General features: G+C 46.0%; 1 protein-coding gene across 2 annotated transcripts in view; it reads right to left on the bottom strand.

The window, feature by feature from the left end:
- Positions 1-2,327: 2,327 nt before the first annotated feature.
- Positions 2,328-16,974, bottom strand: part of GNPAT (glyceronephosphate O-acyltransferase) — a 32,753-nt gene continuing 18,106 nt past the window's right edge. For both annotated transcript variants that reach the window (XM_060642807.3, XM_060642808.3), the window contains exons 5-16: positions 15,827-15,954; positions 15,291-15,366; positions 14,877-15,028; positions 14,609-14,739; positions 12,836-13,059; positions 9,116-9,358; positions 7,700-7,779; positions 6,501-6,641; positions 5,311-5,410; positions 5,138-5,231; positions 4,450-4,511; positions 2,328-2,640 (exon numbers count right to left, since the gene is read on the bottom strand). In XM_060642807.3, coding sequence (XP_060498790.3) covers positions 2,597-2,640; positions 4,450-4,511; positions 5,138-5,231; positions 5,311-5,410; positions 6,501-6,641; positions 7,700-7,779; positions 9,116-9,358; positions 12,836-13,059; positions 14,609-14,739; positions 14,877-15,028; positions 15,291-15,366; positions 15,827-15,954 — 1,475 coding nt within the window. In that variant the 3' untranslated portion in view covers positions 2,328-2,596. The remainder of the gene's footprint in view (positions 2,641-4,449; positions 4,512-5,137; positions 5,232-5,310; positions 5,411-6,500; positions 6,642-7,699; positions 7,780-9,115; positions 9,359-12,835; positions 13,060-14,608; positions 14,740-14,876; positions 15,029-15,290; positions 15,367-15,826; positions 15,955-16,974) is intronic.

Raw genomic sequence — 16,974 nt, 5'->3', positions numbered from 1 at the left:
CATCTGTTGTTGCCTGAGTTGTTAATGTTAGCATTCTGACGGGTGTGAGGTGGTATCTCATTGTGGTTTTGATTTGTATTTCCTGGATGATGAGTGATGTTGAGCAGTTTTTTCATGTGTCTGTTAGCCATCTGGATGTCTTCTTTGGAAAAGTGTCTATTCATGTCTTTTGTCCATTTCTTCACTGGATTGTTTTTTGGGGGTTGAGTTTGGTAAGTTCCTTAGAAATTTTAGAAATTTCTTTCTGCTTTTTGAAGTAAGCTCTGCGCCCAACATGGGGCTTGAACTCATGACCCCGAGATCAAGAGTCCTATGCTCTACTGACTGAGCCCCCCAGCATTCCCGTTTCTCACAGCCCAAGAGGGATCATCATCCCTAGTTGATGGATAAGGAAGCTGAGGCTTTGAGTATAAGTAAATCCTACAAGAACACAGGGCTAGCAGATGGCAGCGTTGGATTTCAAACCCGGTTGTGTTCCAGACCCTGCATTCTCAGCTGCAACATTGTGTTGGGATAGCAGACTTGGAAAGCCACATGCTAGGGGCCTTTCTACCCACTTCAAAGCAGTGGCAGCTTCAGAATTTATAGATGGGATGGAGTGGAAGGGCGTAGGCACAGCAGTGCGGTCTGAAACCACGTGTGTGTAAAGGAGCATGCGTGGGGTAGGATAGCATGCTTTGAAAGTACGTTAGCATAGGGAGCACGCTATTCCCCAAAACTTTAGGTTTGCCTGGGTGACCCGAGGGGGTTTTAGGGGAGCAGAGCCTCTGCTGCAAAGCCTCATTTGGTTTTGGCCACCCCCGCCCCTCTTCCTGCCCCTCTCTTTATCTGCTTACTTGCTGGCTCGGATGTCAGAGCTGGCCAGGAGACAAGTCCGTAGCCACCTGTGCCCAGAACCCCAGGCTTTGCCCCCAGACCTGAAACGTGTTCAATGTAAATAAGTCGTCTTACTCAGTCTTCAACATTTATATGCATAGCACGACTGTCATGGAGAAAACCAAACCACCAAAATCGGCTGTATGGGGACTCTTTCGAAGGCACATCTACTCGGGAGGAATTGGCCAGGGTCCCAGGTTGCCAGCTGCTTTGAACTCACTCTCTCTCCCTGGATGGTCAGCTTTGTGTCCCCGTCTAGCTGGCATGCCATGAAATCCTTTGCCAGGAACACTGTTTAATTGACTTCTTGTTGTCAACACACATAAATCTCTGGCTTTCCATACAAGCAGAGCCACATAGAGGGCCCCTCTGCCACCAATGTGTGGACCAGCACAGCAGCTCTCCACAATCTGCATGTGCAGCAGAAACTGCCTGGCCTCTGCAAAACAAATGCACATTCCAGGAATCTGGATACAGCAAGCCCTGGCACCACATGCCGAAACCTTCCAACATTTTCCATGGCACTTACGTTCCAGTTCAAATGTCTTACGAGAGTCCCTCAGTCCCCATGTATTAACCCTGCTGCTGTGGACTGAATCATGAGCCCTGAATTCTGATGCTGAAGCCCAAACTCTCCCAAACGTGACTGGGGAGAGGGAGCCTTTGGGAAGTCATTGGGGCTACACAGAATAATGAGGGCAGGACCACCGTGTGCGCTCATAGCAACATGGTGGCCTCCGACAAGCCCAGAAGAGAGGCCTTGGAACGAAACCTACCTTGTTGGCACCTTGATCTTGGGACTTTCAGCCTCCAGAACTGTCAGAAAACGAATTTCTGCTGTTTAAACCACCCAATCTGGTATTTCGTTATGGCAGCCTAAGCAGACTAATACACCTGCCTTTCTTTTTAATTCCGCTGCCCTCGACTGTGGTTTCAGCCATGTCAGCCTTTCAGGTTCTCCAGAACTAACCCCAGAACACTGTGATCACCCTTCTCTCAGCACACTCTGCTCCTCTGTCCCCGCTCTGTCCCCCCATTCCCACACTTGGAGGGCTGGCACTCATCTTAATTCTTAGCTTAGATGCCACTCCCAGGTGGCTGGCTGTCAGTTTTTGGTGTCACCCATCTTATTTCGAACTCTTCTTCTCCTGGATTCTTAAGCCTATTTATGATCAATCACATAACGTCTCTTTGTTGCACGTACTTTCTCCAATGCAGCTTTATTGCTTAAGGCCCCTGGGCGGCAAGCTTTCATGTAAGCTGGCTGATTTATCACACACCTCCATCAAACTGGTACTTGTTTGACGCCACGTGAGGTGAAGGAAGCCACAGGAAATACAGGTGTGCCACTTCCGACAGCCACCGCCTTTCGCGCTGATGTCACACTGTAATTCAACAAGTCGGTGTAAATGTTTAATACATGTAAAAAGTTAGTGAAATAGGAGCTGGGCTTTGTTTTTCCAAACATGTTTCCAAAAGACTGTTTTATTTTAAAACACACACAGAGTCGGACACAGATGCCTTTTTAACCGTCACGGTGGAGAGAGTTACACTGATTGCTTACAGCGGCTACCTCTTCCTCTCTGCTGAGCCCATGGCTCTCACGTCTCGTGAAGCACGAGCAGATGACTCTCTTCCTTCACACCACTGCTTGCTGGAATAAGAGTCCTCAGATGACAGCAATTATGTGACCACATTTCGCATAACTGTTTGGCAATTATTAAAGTTTTGCAGTTGCCGGCTTTCCTAGGGGTATCTTACAACCTAAGGAAAAAAAACCAGCTCATGAAATGACCTTGAGTTTGCCCATCCCCATACAGCTGTTTAAGCCTGACACCTGTGTGGTTTCACAGGCTGACAAAGCCCCGATGGAGACACCTGACTGTCCGCAGGGGAAGCAGCAGCCCCTCCCCCGCTCTACTCCCACCCCCGCCCCACTGGCCAGGCCCAGAGCCAGGATTAGAACCCAGTCTGCTTTCTGAACTTCCAGCCTCCTATGTTCTAGTACATCCACACCCACGTTACATTTGCCATCCATGATTAAGAAACCCATTCTGTCATCCTCACTGAATGAGGGTTTTATTTAGGGTTTGTTTTGGTTATACGCACCTCTTACCAAACTCAAAGGTTGCATGTTCTGAGACTGCAGACAGAATATGACAGAAGACTGGGATTTCATCGTTCATATTTTCTTCAGCAAGAAACTAGCATTTCCACCTTCGCTATTTATGTCAACCATTCCTTTGTCCGTCTACCCTTTCTCTTCAACCCTTCTCTGTCAGCCACACGCCCCGTCCTGGTTTTCCCTTCATCCTGGCAGACATCTGCCTAAAGCTCTTTCATGTAGGTTTGACAAATGTACTGAATTTCATGTAGGGGTACAAAACTGCTACTTGTAAGAATATCTACTCAACGATGTAGTGCTTATTCAATATAATCGGCAGACAAGTATTTTTTTTCAGATGCTAACACTCTCCCCTTCTAAAACTATCCCATCATTCCTATGAGAAACTGTTTGCTATCTCCTCTGACCTTTAGATCTCTTTGCTTATATCCATACTCTCAACTCTCTTTGCATACCATAAACAAATGACCCTGCCTTTCTGGACTGGATTATTTGTTGATAAGCCAATGGCATCTGGAGAAGAGTAAGGCTGGATTATTCTCCCAAGGAGGTGCTATCGGCCCCAATTCTGAGTTCAGAAAGTCTATATGCTGTGAACACTGACCCCAACCCTTTACCGGGGAAAGAAGGGATCCAAGAGTAGACAGGGAGAAAATGAATCCAAGGACTCAGATGAGAGGTATTTTCTCCATGTCCGATAAGATTGGATGTGAAGGGTCCAGATCTCAGACCCTGATTAATTATGCTAGAAGCTGATAATTTTTTTTTTTTTAATGTGTATTTATTTTAGAGAGAGAGAGCATGAGCAGGGGAGGGACATAGAGAGGGAGACAGAAGATCCAAAGTAGGCTCTATGTTCACAGCAGCGAGCCCAATGTGGGGCTTGAACTCACGAACCAGGAGATAATGACCTGAGCTGAAGTTGGACGCTCAACCGAGTCACCCAGGTGTCCCTGAGGCCGATAATTTTTTAATTTAATGAAAAAAATTTTAAGTAGGCTCCATGTGGGGCTTGAACTCATGAGCCCTGAGATTAAGATCTGAGCTGAGATCAAGAGTCGGACAATTAACCGAGCCACTCAGCTGCCCCATATAATTTCTTTTTAAGGTTTTGTTTTCAAGTAATCTCTACACCTAGTGTGGGGCTCAAACTCAAACTCTGAGATCAAGAATTGCACGCTCCACCTACTGAGCCAGCCAGGTGTCCCTAGAAGCTGATAGTTGTTATGTTGTGAGGAGACTGCCCATTTTATGCTTGCTGTGTGTTCTCTGCACTTTGTCCTCACTTCCCTTTGGAAAAACCTAGATAATATAAATAGTTCTCTTTATATTAAAACTCTACTGTTGTTCATTTTGATGAAGTCTCTGGTGCCACAGTATACTTTCTTTTTTTACTGTATGGTGATAAATACAATGTGAAACCACATATGTCACTAAACTGTACTTACCAAGCATTTCTTCTAATTTTGTCGCGGCAGGTTCATTCACATTAAATACACTGTGACTATTTCTAGGGGAAGAAAATGCAAAAAACTCTTATCGCATAAACTTGGGTGGGGGGAAGTCAATGTTCATTATTTATACAGTAAGACTACTTTTCTTTTGTTTTCAAGTTTATTTTATTTTTTAGTAGTAATCTGTACACCCAGTGTGGGGCTCGAACTCACGACCCTGAGATCAAAAGTTGAATGTTCCACCGACTGAGCCAGCCAGCCGTCCCTAAGCTTGACCGCTCTTACCTTCATTCACTCAGAAGAGGAAACATCTAATGATCTGCACATACACGTATGTATTTAGGTATTGCACGTGGGCATATACAAGTGTATGCATGCACACACACACTCTACTGTGCTCCCCCAAAATCTTTCTTATAATTAATCTATAAATTTCAATATTCGGTCAAAGCCAAACTGCTGGCCTAAAACACTTTTTTTGCTTCAGTATCATTTTTCTTCATATCCACATAAAATTTGCACAGTAACTCATACTGACGTGACCCATCAGCAGATGGGTGAGGGAGGTACGGTATAATGTTTACAGATCATCTGTTTCTACGACTTTGTCTGGATTCGGGGCTCAATTGTCATTAGCCGTCGCCGCCCCTTCAGCACCCATGCGGTCCCACGCAGTACTTACACTTTCTTCTTCTCTACCACACCTAGCCTCACAAAAGCTGCTAAGGCATTTTTCTGTACATTGGAAGACAATACGTCGTAACACTGCGAGGCACCTGGGACAGAGAAAGAAGTGAGTGGACCACTTCTTGTTTTCAACCACAGGAAATCACCACCCACAGGGGTGTGACTGACCTTGATCAAGAAGCTCACTGGTGAATTTTCTAACTGCATCCAAGTACTGTTTCTCAGTGAAGTCTTCTTCTTCTTCGTGCAAGAGGTATTTGCAAATTATCTGGTTTTAACAGAAAGAGAAAAAGGCAGCCAAATACAATAGGACAGCCAGTAACGTGATAGTGCCCCTCGTCACAGAAAGATACTTTATGTAAGAGCAGAATAAATGCCCTCCAAGGTTTGGGCACAGAAAAGCCACAGAATTCTTGGGTCCCTCTTGAGCTCGTATCACTGCTTATAGTTAGAAAAAAGAGTTTGAAATAGTAGTGACATTTATTAAAATACAATTTCTCACTTTGATGGGTTGCAAATTAAGTGAATCACCATCAGCTTAACAGATCTTACACTGCTTAGGAAGAGAGGACCGAAAGTTTTGCAACTGTTTTTTCTCTAAAAACACCTAATAGGCCCCAAATGCTTGATGGCTTCTAGCACAGAAAGGTGCTTTGAGATAGAAGGAGCATTTATCATTTATCTACTAAGTGCCAGACTTTGTACAAGAACTATCTCATAGGCCACAGCGCCACTCTGCCAGGAGGTCAGTCCCGGGCGCCTCTAACCGGTGCACAGAGCTCAGAAACAGAGCCCTCTTCTTGCAAATATGTACAGTCCCTTGAGAGCTTCCACTGCAAACTCCCCTTCTCCCTTTGAATCCTGGCACAGTTCTTGCTGGGCATATAGACCCTCCCCCCTCTCGAAGCACTCCTAGAGCTCTGACACACTCTTTCTGATACTTGCACCCCAACCTTTCCTTTCCCTTCCAGCATCAGCCTTTAGTGATAGAAATAATTTCTGTATAGAAATTCTGATAGAAATGACTTTCTGCATCATTCAAATCTTGCATTTACTGTGCGCCTACGATGTATCAAACACCTTGCTACGTGCTACGAAAACAGCTGTTAAGATACAGCATGACAGTGCTTGGGTGTAAGTGTAGTTATGTGGCGTCATAAAGCTGCTACCCTCTGGGGTCTGAGAGGGTGAATCACCTGAGAGGTGAATCTTTCACCCTATTGATCAATCTCCCTACTGTTCCACCATTCACCTGGGGGAGACCCTTGCCCTTGGGACCAGAAGGAAGTACAGGCTGGGGGGATCTTAGTTGTACCGGATACGGGAGGATGAAGCAGAACTTCCCAAGAGGTGCATACCTGATAAGATTCCACAAAAGGTTTAAAGAGGCCTATTAAAAATTCTAAGACAGGATTTCCTTTCGGGGTGACTAGGATGTCCCTTGTTGTCACTTGTATTGTCTCACTTTTACAGAGCAGGTAACAGCCTTCTTCAAAGTCCTGGTAAGGAAGAGGAGAAGACAGAGTGTGTCCACTAATTTAGGTCAACGGGGACACTGAGAGAACACCAGTTAATTCCACAACCCTTCCGGAAGGTTCCGGTCGTTAGCAGCCAGAGAAGCGTGTGTGCTAACACACAAAATGCGGAACCTCAAACAGCAAACACACAGAAGATTTATAACCCTTAGAAATCACGACCCGGGGGATGGATTTTCTCACTCTGCATGGCCACACTCCTTACATTCCAACAGGAAGGACATCCAGCAGGTCCTCAAAATATGTGGGGTTATGCTTATGCTCAAAATCTGCTGCCCTCATTTTCAACTGAGGAAAACCTGTGCTCCCTGGCACAGCATACAGAAACCTAACTACTTGCCATCCTGGTACACCGCCCGCCGCGGCAAACCAGCGGGCCAGCAAACTACCGGGAATCCGGGAGCCCGATTCCTCATGAGCTGTCTATACCACTGGGTGACACTACTGCTCGCCTATCTCAAAGCAAGAGGCCCGACACATTCCAACAAGTTGTTAACGGGAAAATGTGTGGCAGTCGGTAAATTTTAAGTTTATTTATTTTGAGAGAGAGAGCGAGCCAGAGAGCCAGACAGAGCGAGTGGGGGAGGGGCAGAGAGAAAGGAGACCTAGAATTCCAAGCAGGCGCCATGCTTGCCAGCACGGAGCCCAACATGGGGTTCAAACTCACGAAACCGCAAGATCATCACCTGAACCTAAACCAAGAGTTGGACGCTTAATGAACCAAACCACCCAGGTGCCCCTGCTGGTTGGTAAATTTTTAACAAAACGGTGTTGATTTATTTACAGTGGCTGCACTGAAGGTTGAAAGAAAGACTCTCTTCTCACCGAATAAGCCCTACATTACTGATTAAACTTGACCAAGAACCAAAACAGAGCTTGCTGAGCTGTGAGTGTCCAAGTGTCTCTTTAATTCTGCCAAATGAAGCCTTGGAGAAAGGGAGGTCACACTCGTGGATGCAAGCCTACCATTTCCAGAACTCACACTGCGAACACACTTGGGCTCTTCGGCTGTAAGGATTTACCTTGACTGTGTTTCCTGGAAGGAAGATGAACTCATCTGAAAAAACACTGACCAGGAAGCGAAAGCAACCGTAGACATCCTCTGGAAATAAATTAATTACATCAAATTACAACATTGCTTTTGAAGGGAGTACCAAGAGGTCCTTGACTTTCCAAAATGCACTGCTTCAAAGGCATGTTATTCAAAGCCAGGGACAAGAATTAGGGCCCCCAAAGGAAGCTATAACCAATCCAAATTTTACGTACAGAACAAACTATAGTTTAGCAGTTTCAATATTGAATCTTAATCACAACTAGGCCTCAAACCAGTCAGTTTGGTGACGAACAAGATGCCACATTTCTTGGACGCAAGGGTCCTTCACTTTCTCCTGCCCATGGTTCCTTAGTAGAGACGGAAAGCAATGACTTACTTCAGTCCCTTCTCTATTCATATTTCCTGCTGTCTTTACTGTATCTTTAGCACTAGAAGACACTAGCACACAGTAGAAAATGCGGATTCTCCAGACACGTAGGTCTACCTCGCCCATCAACCACAGAGCCTTCTTCATTTTTCTGACATATGCTATGAACTTCTCATTAGAAGAATATACAGACGCATGGACAGGAAATGTTGCCTCCAATTTCAGGGTGTCCCCAACACTCTAGAAGACCATGCATGTGATCCTTAGTTGTGAATGAATTTCAATGTAAGAAACCTCAGATCAAGATTTGAGTTTCCTGGGTCTTGAACTAAACTGTCTAACTTCTCTCCAGGGCCATTTCCCCATCCACAAAATGAGGGCATGGACACAGGACCTGTGAGGTTCATTCCAATGCAGGTCTATGGTTGGCACTGATAATTCTTTCTTTGGAGCTTTGAAAAACAAAAACAAGCACAGCAATGTGTGGGCCACAGTCCAGACCCACTGAATCAGAACGGGGCTCGCCCTTAGTAATTCCAGCATAGCCTGGGTAGAAAACCCCTGACCTCGACTACAGGTTCCGGTGGACAAAAACGGTTTTATTCATTGTTTACACTCCTCATCGCCACCGGGACGCTACTGGGTATCTAGTAAGCACTCCTGCGCTGCTGGATTGTTGTGCCCATGCTGACCGGGACAAGGACAGCCGTGCTCTAGTCCCAGAACCTTCCTTAGGTGATGAGGTACCTTTCCAGGCCTCACTTCCCTTACTTATAAATGGAGAGGTTTAGGTTAGATGATTTCTTAGGTCCCTTTCAACTCCCAAATGTTAAGTGGATGGCCATGTATTTAGGGAACAAGCCTAGCTTCTTCTGAGTACACAGGGCCCCTTCTTTGATGGTGTCTGGGACGCACACGTGTGGCTGAGCGTGATAAGGCTTCAAATGCTGCTCCCTATATACGGAGCTGAACGGCCAGGTCTCTTCTAAAGTTCAAGACCACATTCCCGAAAGTTACCTTTCCGCAACCCAGGGGTCATATGCAGTGCCATGGCTACTAAGGAAGGGCGGACAAAAATGTTGAGCAACTGGTTCCTGTAAGCTGAGCACATGAGGAGAGTGATATGCTGGAAGAGAAGCCCATGGACCACTTCTGAGTCTCCGGAGTCCACATTCAGAACCACCTGGTCTTTGACAAGGCTGGCGATGTTGGAATGCAGAAGAAGGTTGGACTGGATAACTTCTTCAGCAGCTTCATTATCTACACACAAAGACAATGCGTTCAGGCAGCAAAGAAATGGGATGGGTTCCCTGATGGGAGTCTTAGGCCAGTGTATGCATCAACGTTAGGGACCTGACAGATTTACTTTCAAGCGCCAGGTTCTGGTTTTAGGCTCTACCAACTGAAGTAGTGATACCCTACGTGAAAGATACCTATTTCTTTCTCTCTTTCTTTTTTAAGTAATCTCTATGCCCAACGTGGGGCTCAAACTCACAATCCTGAGATCAAGTGTCACATGCTGTTCCCACTGAGCCAGCCAGGTGCCCCTGTGAAGGGTATTTTCTAAAAGCAGTATAAACTCTGAGGACAGTTAATGCACTTTCTTATCTACCCCTAAATTGTCAGCCACTCTGAAATGCATACCAATTCCCAGTCTAAAAACCAACACTTCCTCAGGAACCAAGGGTATCCAGAGTTTTGTAATAGCAAGTTACAGGATAAGAAAATCACATGCATGTGAATTCACAAAATACTAAGAAGGCTCATGATGAAAACATACTTCACACACACACACACACACACACCCCTTGCTTAGACCAATTAATTCCAAGATGGCAAGAATATTGCTTTGCAACTTTGCTGGTGAACAAAGGGTAATCCCAGAGGCACTCCCCTAGCACCCGGCTTCCCTGGGCACAGGCAGACGCTGAGGAGGTTTTCTGGTTTTTTCACATCGGAGAAAACTAAAGAACTGAGCCCCTAACAGATGCTGGTAACTTACCACCTGACACTATGCTGGCCTAGAGAAGGCCAAGAAGTTAGTATTACAGAAGCATAAGGAAGAGATGGTGATATTTAACCAACATTCATGGCAAGGGAAATCATTTTACTGTTTCCCTGAGCCAAAGAGCTGGTTGCCGGGTATGTAGCCAGGCACACTGGTCAAGCTGGGCAAAGTCTGCTGATGCTTTGTGGAAGAGACAACTAAGGGGCGTGGGGTTTCCTTCTGGACTCGATCACGTCGCTCTAGATGCACATGTCTTGTCTCCGCTTGCTCAAGGTAATGACATATGGTAATGTTATATACATGATATGACATGGCATAATGATACATGTATCATGAAGACCTCTTGATAGGAGAATGCTTAGGAATACGTGGTAAGTGGAGTAAGGAAGAAAAAAGGAACTGAACGGATATACCACATTCTGAATCGGAAATCATATTTAATCACTCTGTTACTGTTACCTAGATACCAACAGACTCTCACTCTATAATAACAAGTTATTTTAGTTGCTGAATAGATACTCTTAGCTACAGACTGGCCTACTTCTTCCATCTTGAGAAAACAAAAACGCTTGGAAAGACAGGTGCCTAGGTTTTCACATGCTCCTGGGCCAAGTAGGAGTCAGCACTTTACCTACGCTTTTCTCATGATTTTCTACCTGAAGCACACTCAGCGTGTCCTTTGCCGCCCACGGGAACATGTGTCTGACTCATCTTTGTTTCCCTGCTGGTGACCACTTCTGCTGGCAGTTCTGCCTAAACGCCTCATAGCCCCACCTCAGCTCTGCCATTGTCTCGTTCAGGCTCCTTCCCTTCCCATTCATGTGGCCCAGCTTGAAAACGGACACTGGTTGTTTTCTACAGTTGTTTGCAGTCATGTTCCCCTGCTTAAAATCCTCGACTGTGGGGTGCCTGGGTGGCTCAGTTGGTGAAGTGTCCAGCTCTTGATTTCAGCTCAGGTCGTGATCTCACTGTTCGTGGGTTCAAGCCCTACGTCGGGCTCTGTGCTGACAGCATGGAGTCTGCTTGGGATTCTCTCTCTCTCTCTCTCTCTCTTTCTCTCTCTCAAAAATAAATTAAGGGGCGACCAGGTAGCTTAGTCAGTTAAGTGTCCGATCTTGGCTCAGGTGATATCTCACGGTTCGTGAGCTTGAGCCCCGCATTCGGCTCTCTGCTGTCAGCACAGAGCTTGCTTCCGATCCTCTGTCTCCCTCTCTCTCTGCCCCTTTCCCACGCTCTCTCTCTCCAAAATAAATAAACATAAAAAAATAAATAAACTTAAAAAAAAAATCTGCGATTGAGTCCCGTAAACTACAGCTTCCAGTCCAGATCCCCCAGGCAGCAGGCCCAGCTAATCAAGCCTGTGTCCACATCTTTACCTTCCATCATCCCTCTCCCAGAGCCAACACTGTAAGCTCACCCACCCACCTGCAGGCCAGCATTACCATGATGCGGTGCTGTTGCACCATTTCACATTTCCCAATCCCTACGTTAGCAATCCCTTGCCCGCTCGTCTTTCAGAATGGCTCCTGCTTTTCCATCAAGATAGGTTCAAAAGTCATTTCTATGAAACCTTCCCCGAGCGTGGCCCTTCCCTACACAGGGGTCTCAGCAACGCTCTGCGGTCCATTCAAAGTTCTTTGTGTGTGTTTCGCTGGCCCCGCTTCACTAGATGCCCCGCCCCTGCCTTCCACACGCCAGGAGGACGTCCCACACAGGGGTTGCGCCTTGTTCTCTCCGGCCTCTGGGTAGTTCCCACCACCCACCAGGCACTCAAGAGGTTTAATGAGTGACCAGTGGGGAGCTATGAACGGATTACATTTCCAACTGTGGTCTCTGCAATTTTGACTCAAAGAGATTGGAAACAGCTAAAGCTAACACTTGGCACACACGTCCCAAACTCCCGGCGAAGTATTTATAACGCCAATGAGGGCTTTATAAAGTTGTCATTTTCCGAGAATCGTATAAAGGTCCACGAGACTGGCCCTTTGGTCCTTTTGATGGGGTGAAGCGAATGGGCTGCAAATCTAATGTGGTTTAAAACGAGGTGGGTGTATTACACCAACGACGGTGAGCAGTGAGTAATGCGTAGAACTGTCCAATCAAGGCTGCACACCTGAAACAAAACACGTGACGCTAACTGTATTTTAGTAAAAAAAAAAAAAAAAAAACTTTGAAAAAATAAAAATAACAAGAAGTGGGTACGGAGGGAGGAATATGCGGAGGAAATAAGATTCATCCACTCTCCACCCTGCTAGGTGCCAAGGAGGCAGCATTTTAATTGACATACCCAGAGTCTCATAGGAAGAAGTGACACATAAGCAATTGTTCTCAAATAATCAACATACTGTATTCAGTGTCCCCCAGTGATAAAAACAAATGACGTTTTCTTTCTGTCTGGGGTGCCTGGGTGGCTCAGTCAGTTAAGCATCGACTCTTGATTCGGCTCAGGTCATGATCTCACAGTTTGTGAGTTCAAGTCCCTCATAGGGCTCTGTGCTGAGCCTGTGGAGCCGGCTTGAGATTCTCTCTCTCTCCCCCTCTCTGCCCCTCCCCTGCTTGCTCTCTCTCGCTCTCAAAATAAATAAATAAACTTAAAAAAAAAGTTTTCTTTCTCTCTGAGCAAAGCTTTGCTCGGTGTCCTGTGTAGGTGTTTCATGTCTAGGTGACAGCTTTTCCAAATTAAGAAACAAAAAGCAAGCACGCTCCTCACATACATCTCACATACGTACCGGGCCAGGTGAGAAACCCCCCGAAGGCCTGCGTTAAGCTTTTCAGCCATAAAGTCTTCTCCACCAGAGCATCAAAGTCCATGGAAGGCTGGTTCTGAAGCAGAACAGCAGCCATGAGGGCCCACGGGCTGAGAACCAGGTTTTGAATTTGCAGAAGCTGCATTTTATAGGCAACTTCAGTGACAAAGGCATGCATGTCCTCTGACTGTTTCTGAGGGATATACCTGTAAGGAAGAACAGGGAATAACAAATTACAGTTTTGCTACCCACACTGATGTGAATGGTGGGGGAGGGGAACGGGAGAAGGCAGACCCTTTAGAAGGGTTCTCATTCTTTCTGCCAACCGAATTCTCTCAGGTCACAGTGCAAGAATATACTTTCACTGTGGTGTAATCTGTCCCTCTGTCTCTACGGTATGCTCTTGAGAGGTGATAAAATACACTCAGGGGGACACAGTCCTATTCTTCCTGGTTCCAGGCAAAACAACTTCTGTTGTTTTACAACTAGGATGTATCACTTCCTCTGAAACCTGATGCTTCCCCCAGTGGACTGAACTACTCTGCCCTCTCAGAATTCGCTCGCTGCCCTTTGAACACCTCTCTCACAGAACACACCAGCTTACATGGTAACTGCTCATGCCTGCCCTGGATGGGCTACACAGCTTGCCTGACTGCTACGCTGCTCTGCTGAGAAGCTCACGATCCTCGCCTGACAGATTCTTCAGGCACGGATCACCAAACTTGGCATCAAATATCAGGAACCTATACAGGACAGGCTAAAGCAGGGACAGGCACAGGACCTGAGAGTGTCCACACCGTAAGGCGGCTTAATGGGAAAGCTAGAGCCAGTGAGGGCACCGCGTCCTACGTATCCGAGATCTACGGCGTGAAGCCTGTGGCAGCATAAGGCTACCATCTGCTTGATCGCCAGCGAGGCCGCTAGTGAGGCACTCCAGCTGCCGTGGAACCACTGGCGCTACGGATGAATTACGAATGATGATGTGGTCATGTGAAGCCTGTCTGAGCAGGTGGTTTCTGTCTCCCTTACTTCCCCATGTGTATTTCTCTAAATTAAGAAAATCCAAAGGTGTATCTGCACCTGCATCCTGAAAGAACCTAATACATTTCTGTGCCCATAAAACAATAACCTGTTTTTAAAAAATTACTTGAGAGAGAGAGAGAGAGAGAGAGGGAGAGAGAGAGAGGGAGGGAGAGCATGCGAGAGTGGGGGAGAGGGGCAGAGGGGAAGGGGGAAGGACAGAGAGAGAATGCCAAGCAGGCTCCACGCTCAGCGCAGAGCCCGACGGTGGGGCCTGATCCCACGGCCCAGGGACCACGATTTGGGCCAAAATCCAGAGTAGCGTGCTCTACCAACTGAGCCACATGGGCGCCCCAAAACTATAACCTTCTTGAGGACTGGGACTCACCGCCATTCATTCTGGCCACATAATCCTTTCTAGGATTAACCACACTTTGGCCGACCTACCAATAGTGCTCAACGATTCCCACACATGCAGTACGGGCAGCGCACTGCACACTGTGGTGTAGCGTAGGCGGTAGGGCACTGGCTCCCCTGAGAATGAGCACTGACCTTGCCTATTTGACACACGTATCCTGCAAATGTAATTCTTTAATTGAAGCTTTCTGCTCCTCTGATACGTCATCTCGGATAACTAAGTTGCAGTCCTAGAAGGGGTCAACTCAAGAATCACAACTACCCTTCCAGATTTTCATCCTAATATCTATGTCGGTTATGAAAACACAGGTCTTGCACCTTGGAATCAAGTTATACGGGCTCCGACTCATCCTTCCAGCTGCCAGAGATCGAAGTGACACAGGGTCTCCGAAGTACACGTGGGTATTTCCAAAATTTTCAGAGAGAATCTTCCTGGCTTTCAACAATCCCTAGTGGCGTCACGACAGGGGAAATGGGGATAAACAGGAGTAAGTTCAGAAAGGAGTTGGTGTATAAATGAGCATTTTCTCTGAATTCAAGTAAAATCAAATTCAAATAAAAGTTTGGTTGTCCTAAATTTACGCACAGTTGTGGACTCCTTTGGCTTAGGCACCCCCAGAAGCTCATACGCATAAAGAGTTTCTTCCAGTATCTTGTCGTAACTGATGCTAACTGGAACAAGGTACGTATCAAAAACTTCTCTTTTAAAAAATGGTTCCATCACAATATTCAGAAGACCTGTAAACAGGGAGAAAGGGTTTTCCAGATGTATTGAAAAGTGGAGTAAACAAGGGGACACAAACAGGAAGACCCTGAAGTGCACAATAGATACTAAGCCCATAAATAGAAACAGTTACAACTTAAACAGTTAGGCTTAAAAAAGAAAGAATATCTTGCCCAAAAGAAAAAAAAAAAAAAAAGTGCCAAGCTCTATCCAGTAGCTGTGACCACACCACATCTTCTGGATTTGTATTCTTCCTTCAATCTCTAAAGGACCTACCAAATTTTGGAGTCAGTGTCTTGGCAGAGCGACTTCTTGTCCCTTCGAGGAAAAATTCAACAGGAGCATAACCACTCTTTAAAGAGAAAACAGAAACAAAACAAAACACAAAACCCATTGCCTAGTCTCAGAGTGAGAAATGCTTTTTCCCCATACCCAAACCATTTATTTATATATTATATATATATGTAATATATATTTATTAAATATAATTTTAAAATATAATTATTAAACATAATTATTAAATGTAATTTATCGTCAGATTGCCTCCATACAACCACCCAATGCTCATCCCAACAGGTGCCCTTCTTTTGATTCCTTCCCCCAGGCTCCCGACCCCCCACATCCAGCCTTTGGAACCAACACTGTGCACGTGCAGGGCGCAGGGGCAAAGCACGGGCGAGAGGGCCACAGGTCACACAGGCTGCGGAGGTCATGTGCGTTCCTGCAGCGGGACGAGTGGCTGAGTGTTCGGGAAGGAGGAATTTAAGCTCCTCCAGCAAGCTCGAAAGTACTCGGGAATTATCTGCATTTACCCGTAGCATGGTTTTCACGTATTCAGAGAACACGGCCCAGTAAAGTTTATTGCCACCAAAGGTGCGTCGCATGAAAAAGGCACCCGACATCCGCAGCAGCTCACTGACCATTTTCATTCCGAGGAAGTCTAGGAAATAAATACAGAAGGGGATCATCTTTTTTTGCAGGTCTTGGAACTTTCCATAAATACCTCAACTCACATTCTATGAAGAAAGATTTTGTGTGTGGAAAACACCACTATGATATTAATAATTACACTTCCCAGGGCGCCTGGGTGGCTCAGTCGGTTAAGCAACTGACTTCGGCTCAGGTCATGATCTCGCGGTTCATGAGTTCAAGCCCCGCATCGGGCTCTGTGCTGACAGCTCAGAGCCTGGAGCCTGCTTCAGATTCTGTGTCTTTCTCTGGCCCTTCCCCTCTTGAGCTCTGTCTCTCTCTTTCTCTCTCTCTCTCAAAAAATAAACATTAAAAAAACAATTAAAAAAAAAATAATTACACTTCCCTACATGAACATCCGTTAAGGACCTCTAACAGTCTGATGGGAGAGGAGGGGCCGTGTGGGCAGGCCAGCTGGGAGGCTACCTCAAGGGCCACCGGGCGCCTTGGCGTTTATGGCCAGACCCACCAGAGACCGTGGCCTCAGTGGGCAAGTGGCTAGCTCAATGATGTCATCATGCCGAGGTCTTCAGTTAGCACTGCTGCCGACCTGGACGACAGACCAGCACATGTGGTCCATGCTGGACAGCTGTCCAGAGCAACCTTCTTTTTCTTTTTGTTATCCACCTTTCTTTTTTTACCCGGCCTTCTCTGAGTGGCACAGAATAAATCCACCAAGTCCCGGATGAGAGGAAGAGTTCTATCATCAGTTTAAAAACCCTCCTTCTTTCCATTTTCCTTACTTTTCAAATAACTCCCTCACATGTCTGTACAGATGAAAATGCTTTTAAAGTACTTAAGTCCCTGGCTGTTTTTACCTTACTGTTTACTGCATTTATTAACCAAGGTGTATTCTTGAATCCCAACTTTCCTGGCTACCTCAAAAGGGAGGTGATAAACAATTATTTGCTTTAGCAATCCTGCTTTTGGGAATCAGTCCTACAGAAGTAAAAACACTCATATAAAAATACGTAAAATTGAAATGGAAGAA

Source organism: Panthera onca, chromosome D2 (assembly GCF_046562875.1).
Source record: "Panthera onca isolate mPanOnc1 chromosome D2, mPanOnc1 haplotype 2, whole genome shotgun sequence".
In the NCBI taxonomy this organism is placed as follows: Eukaryota; Metazoa; Chordata; class Mammalia; order Carnivora; family Felidae; genus Panthera; species Panthera onca.
This window is presented reverse-complemented; position numbering and strand designations above follow the sequence as displayed.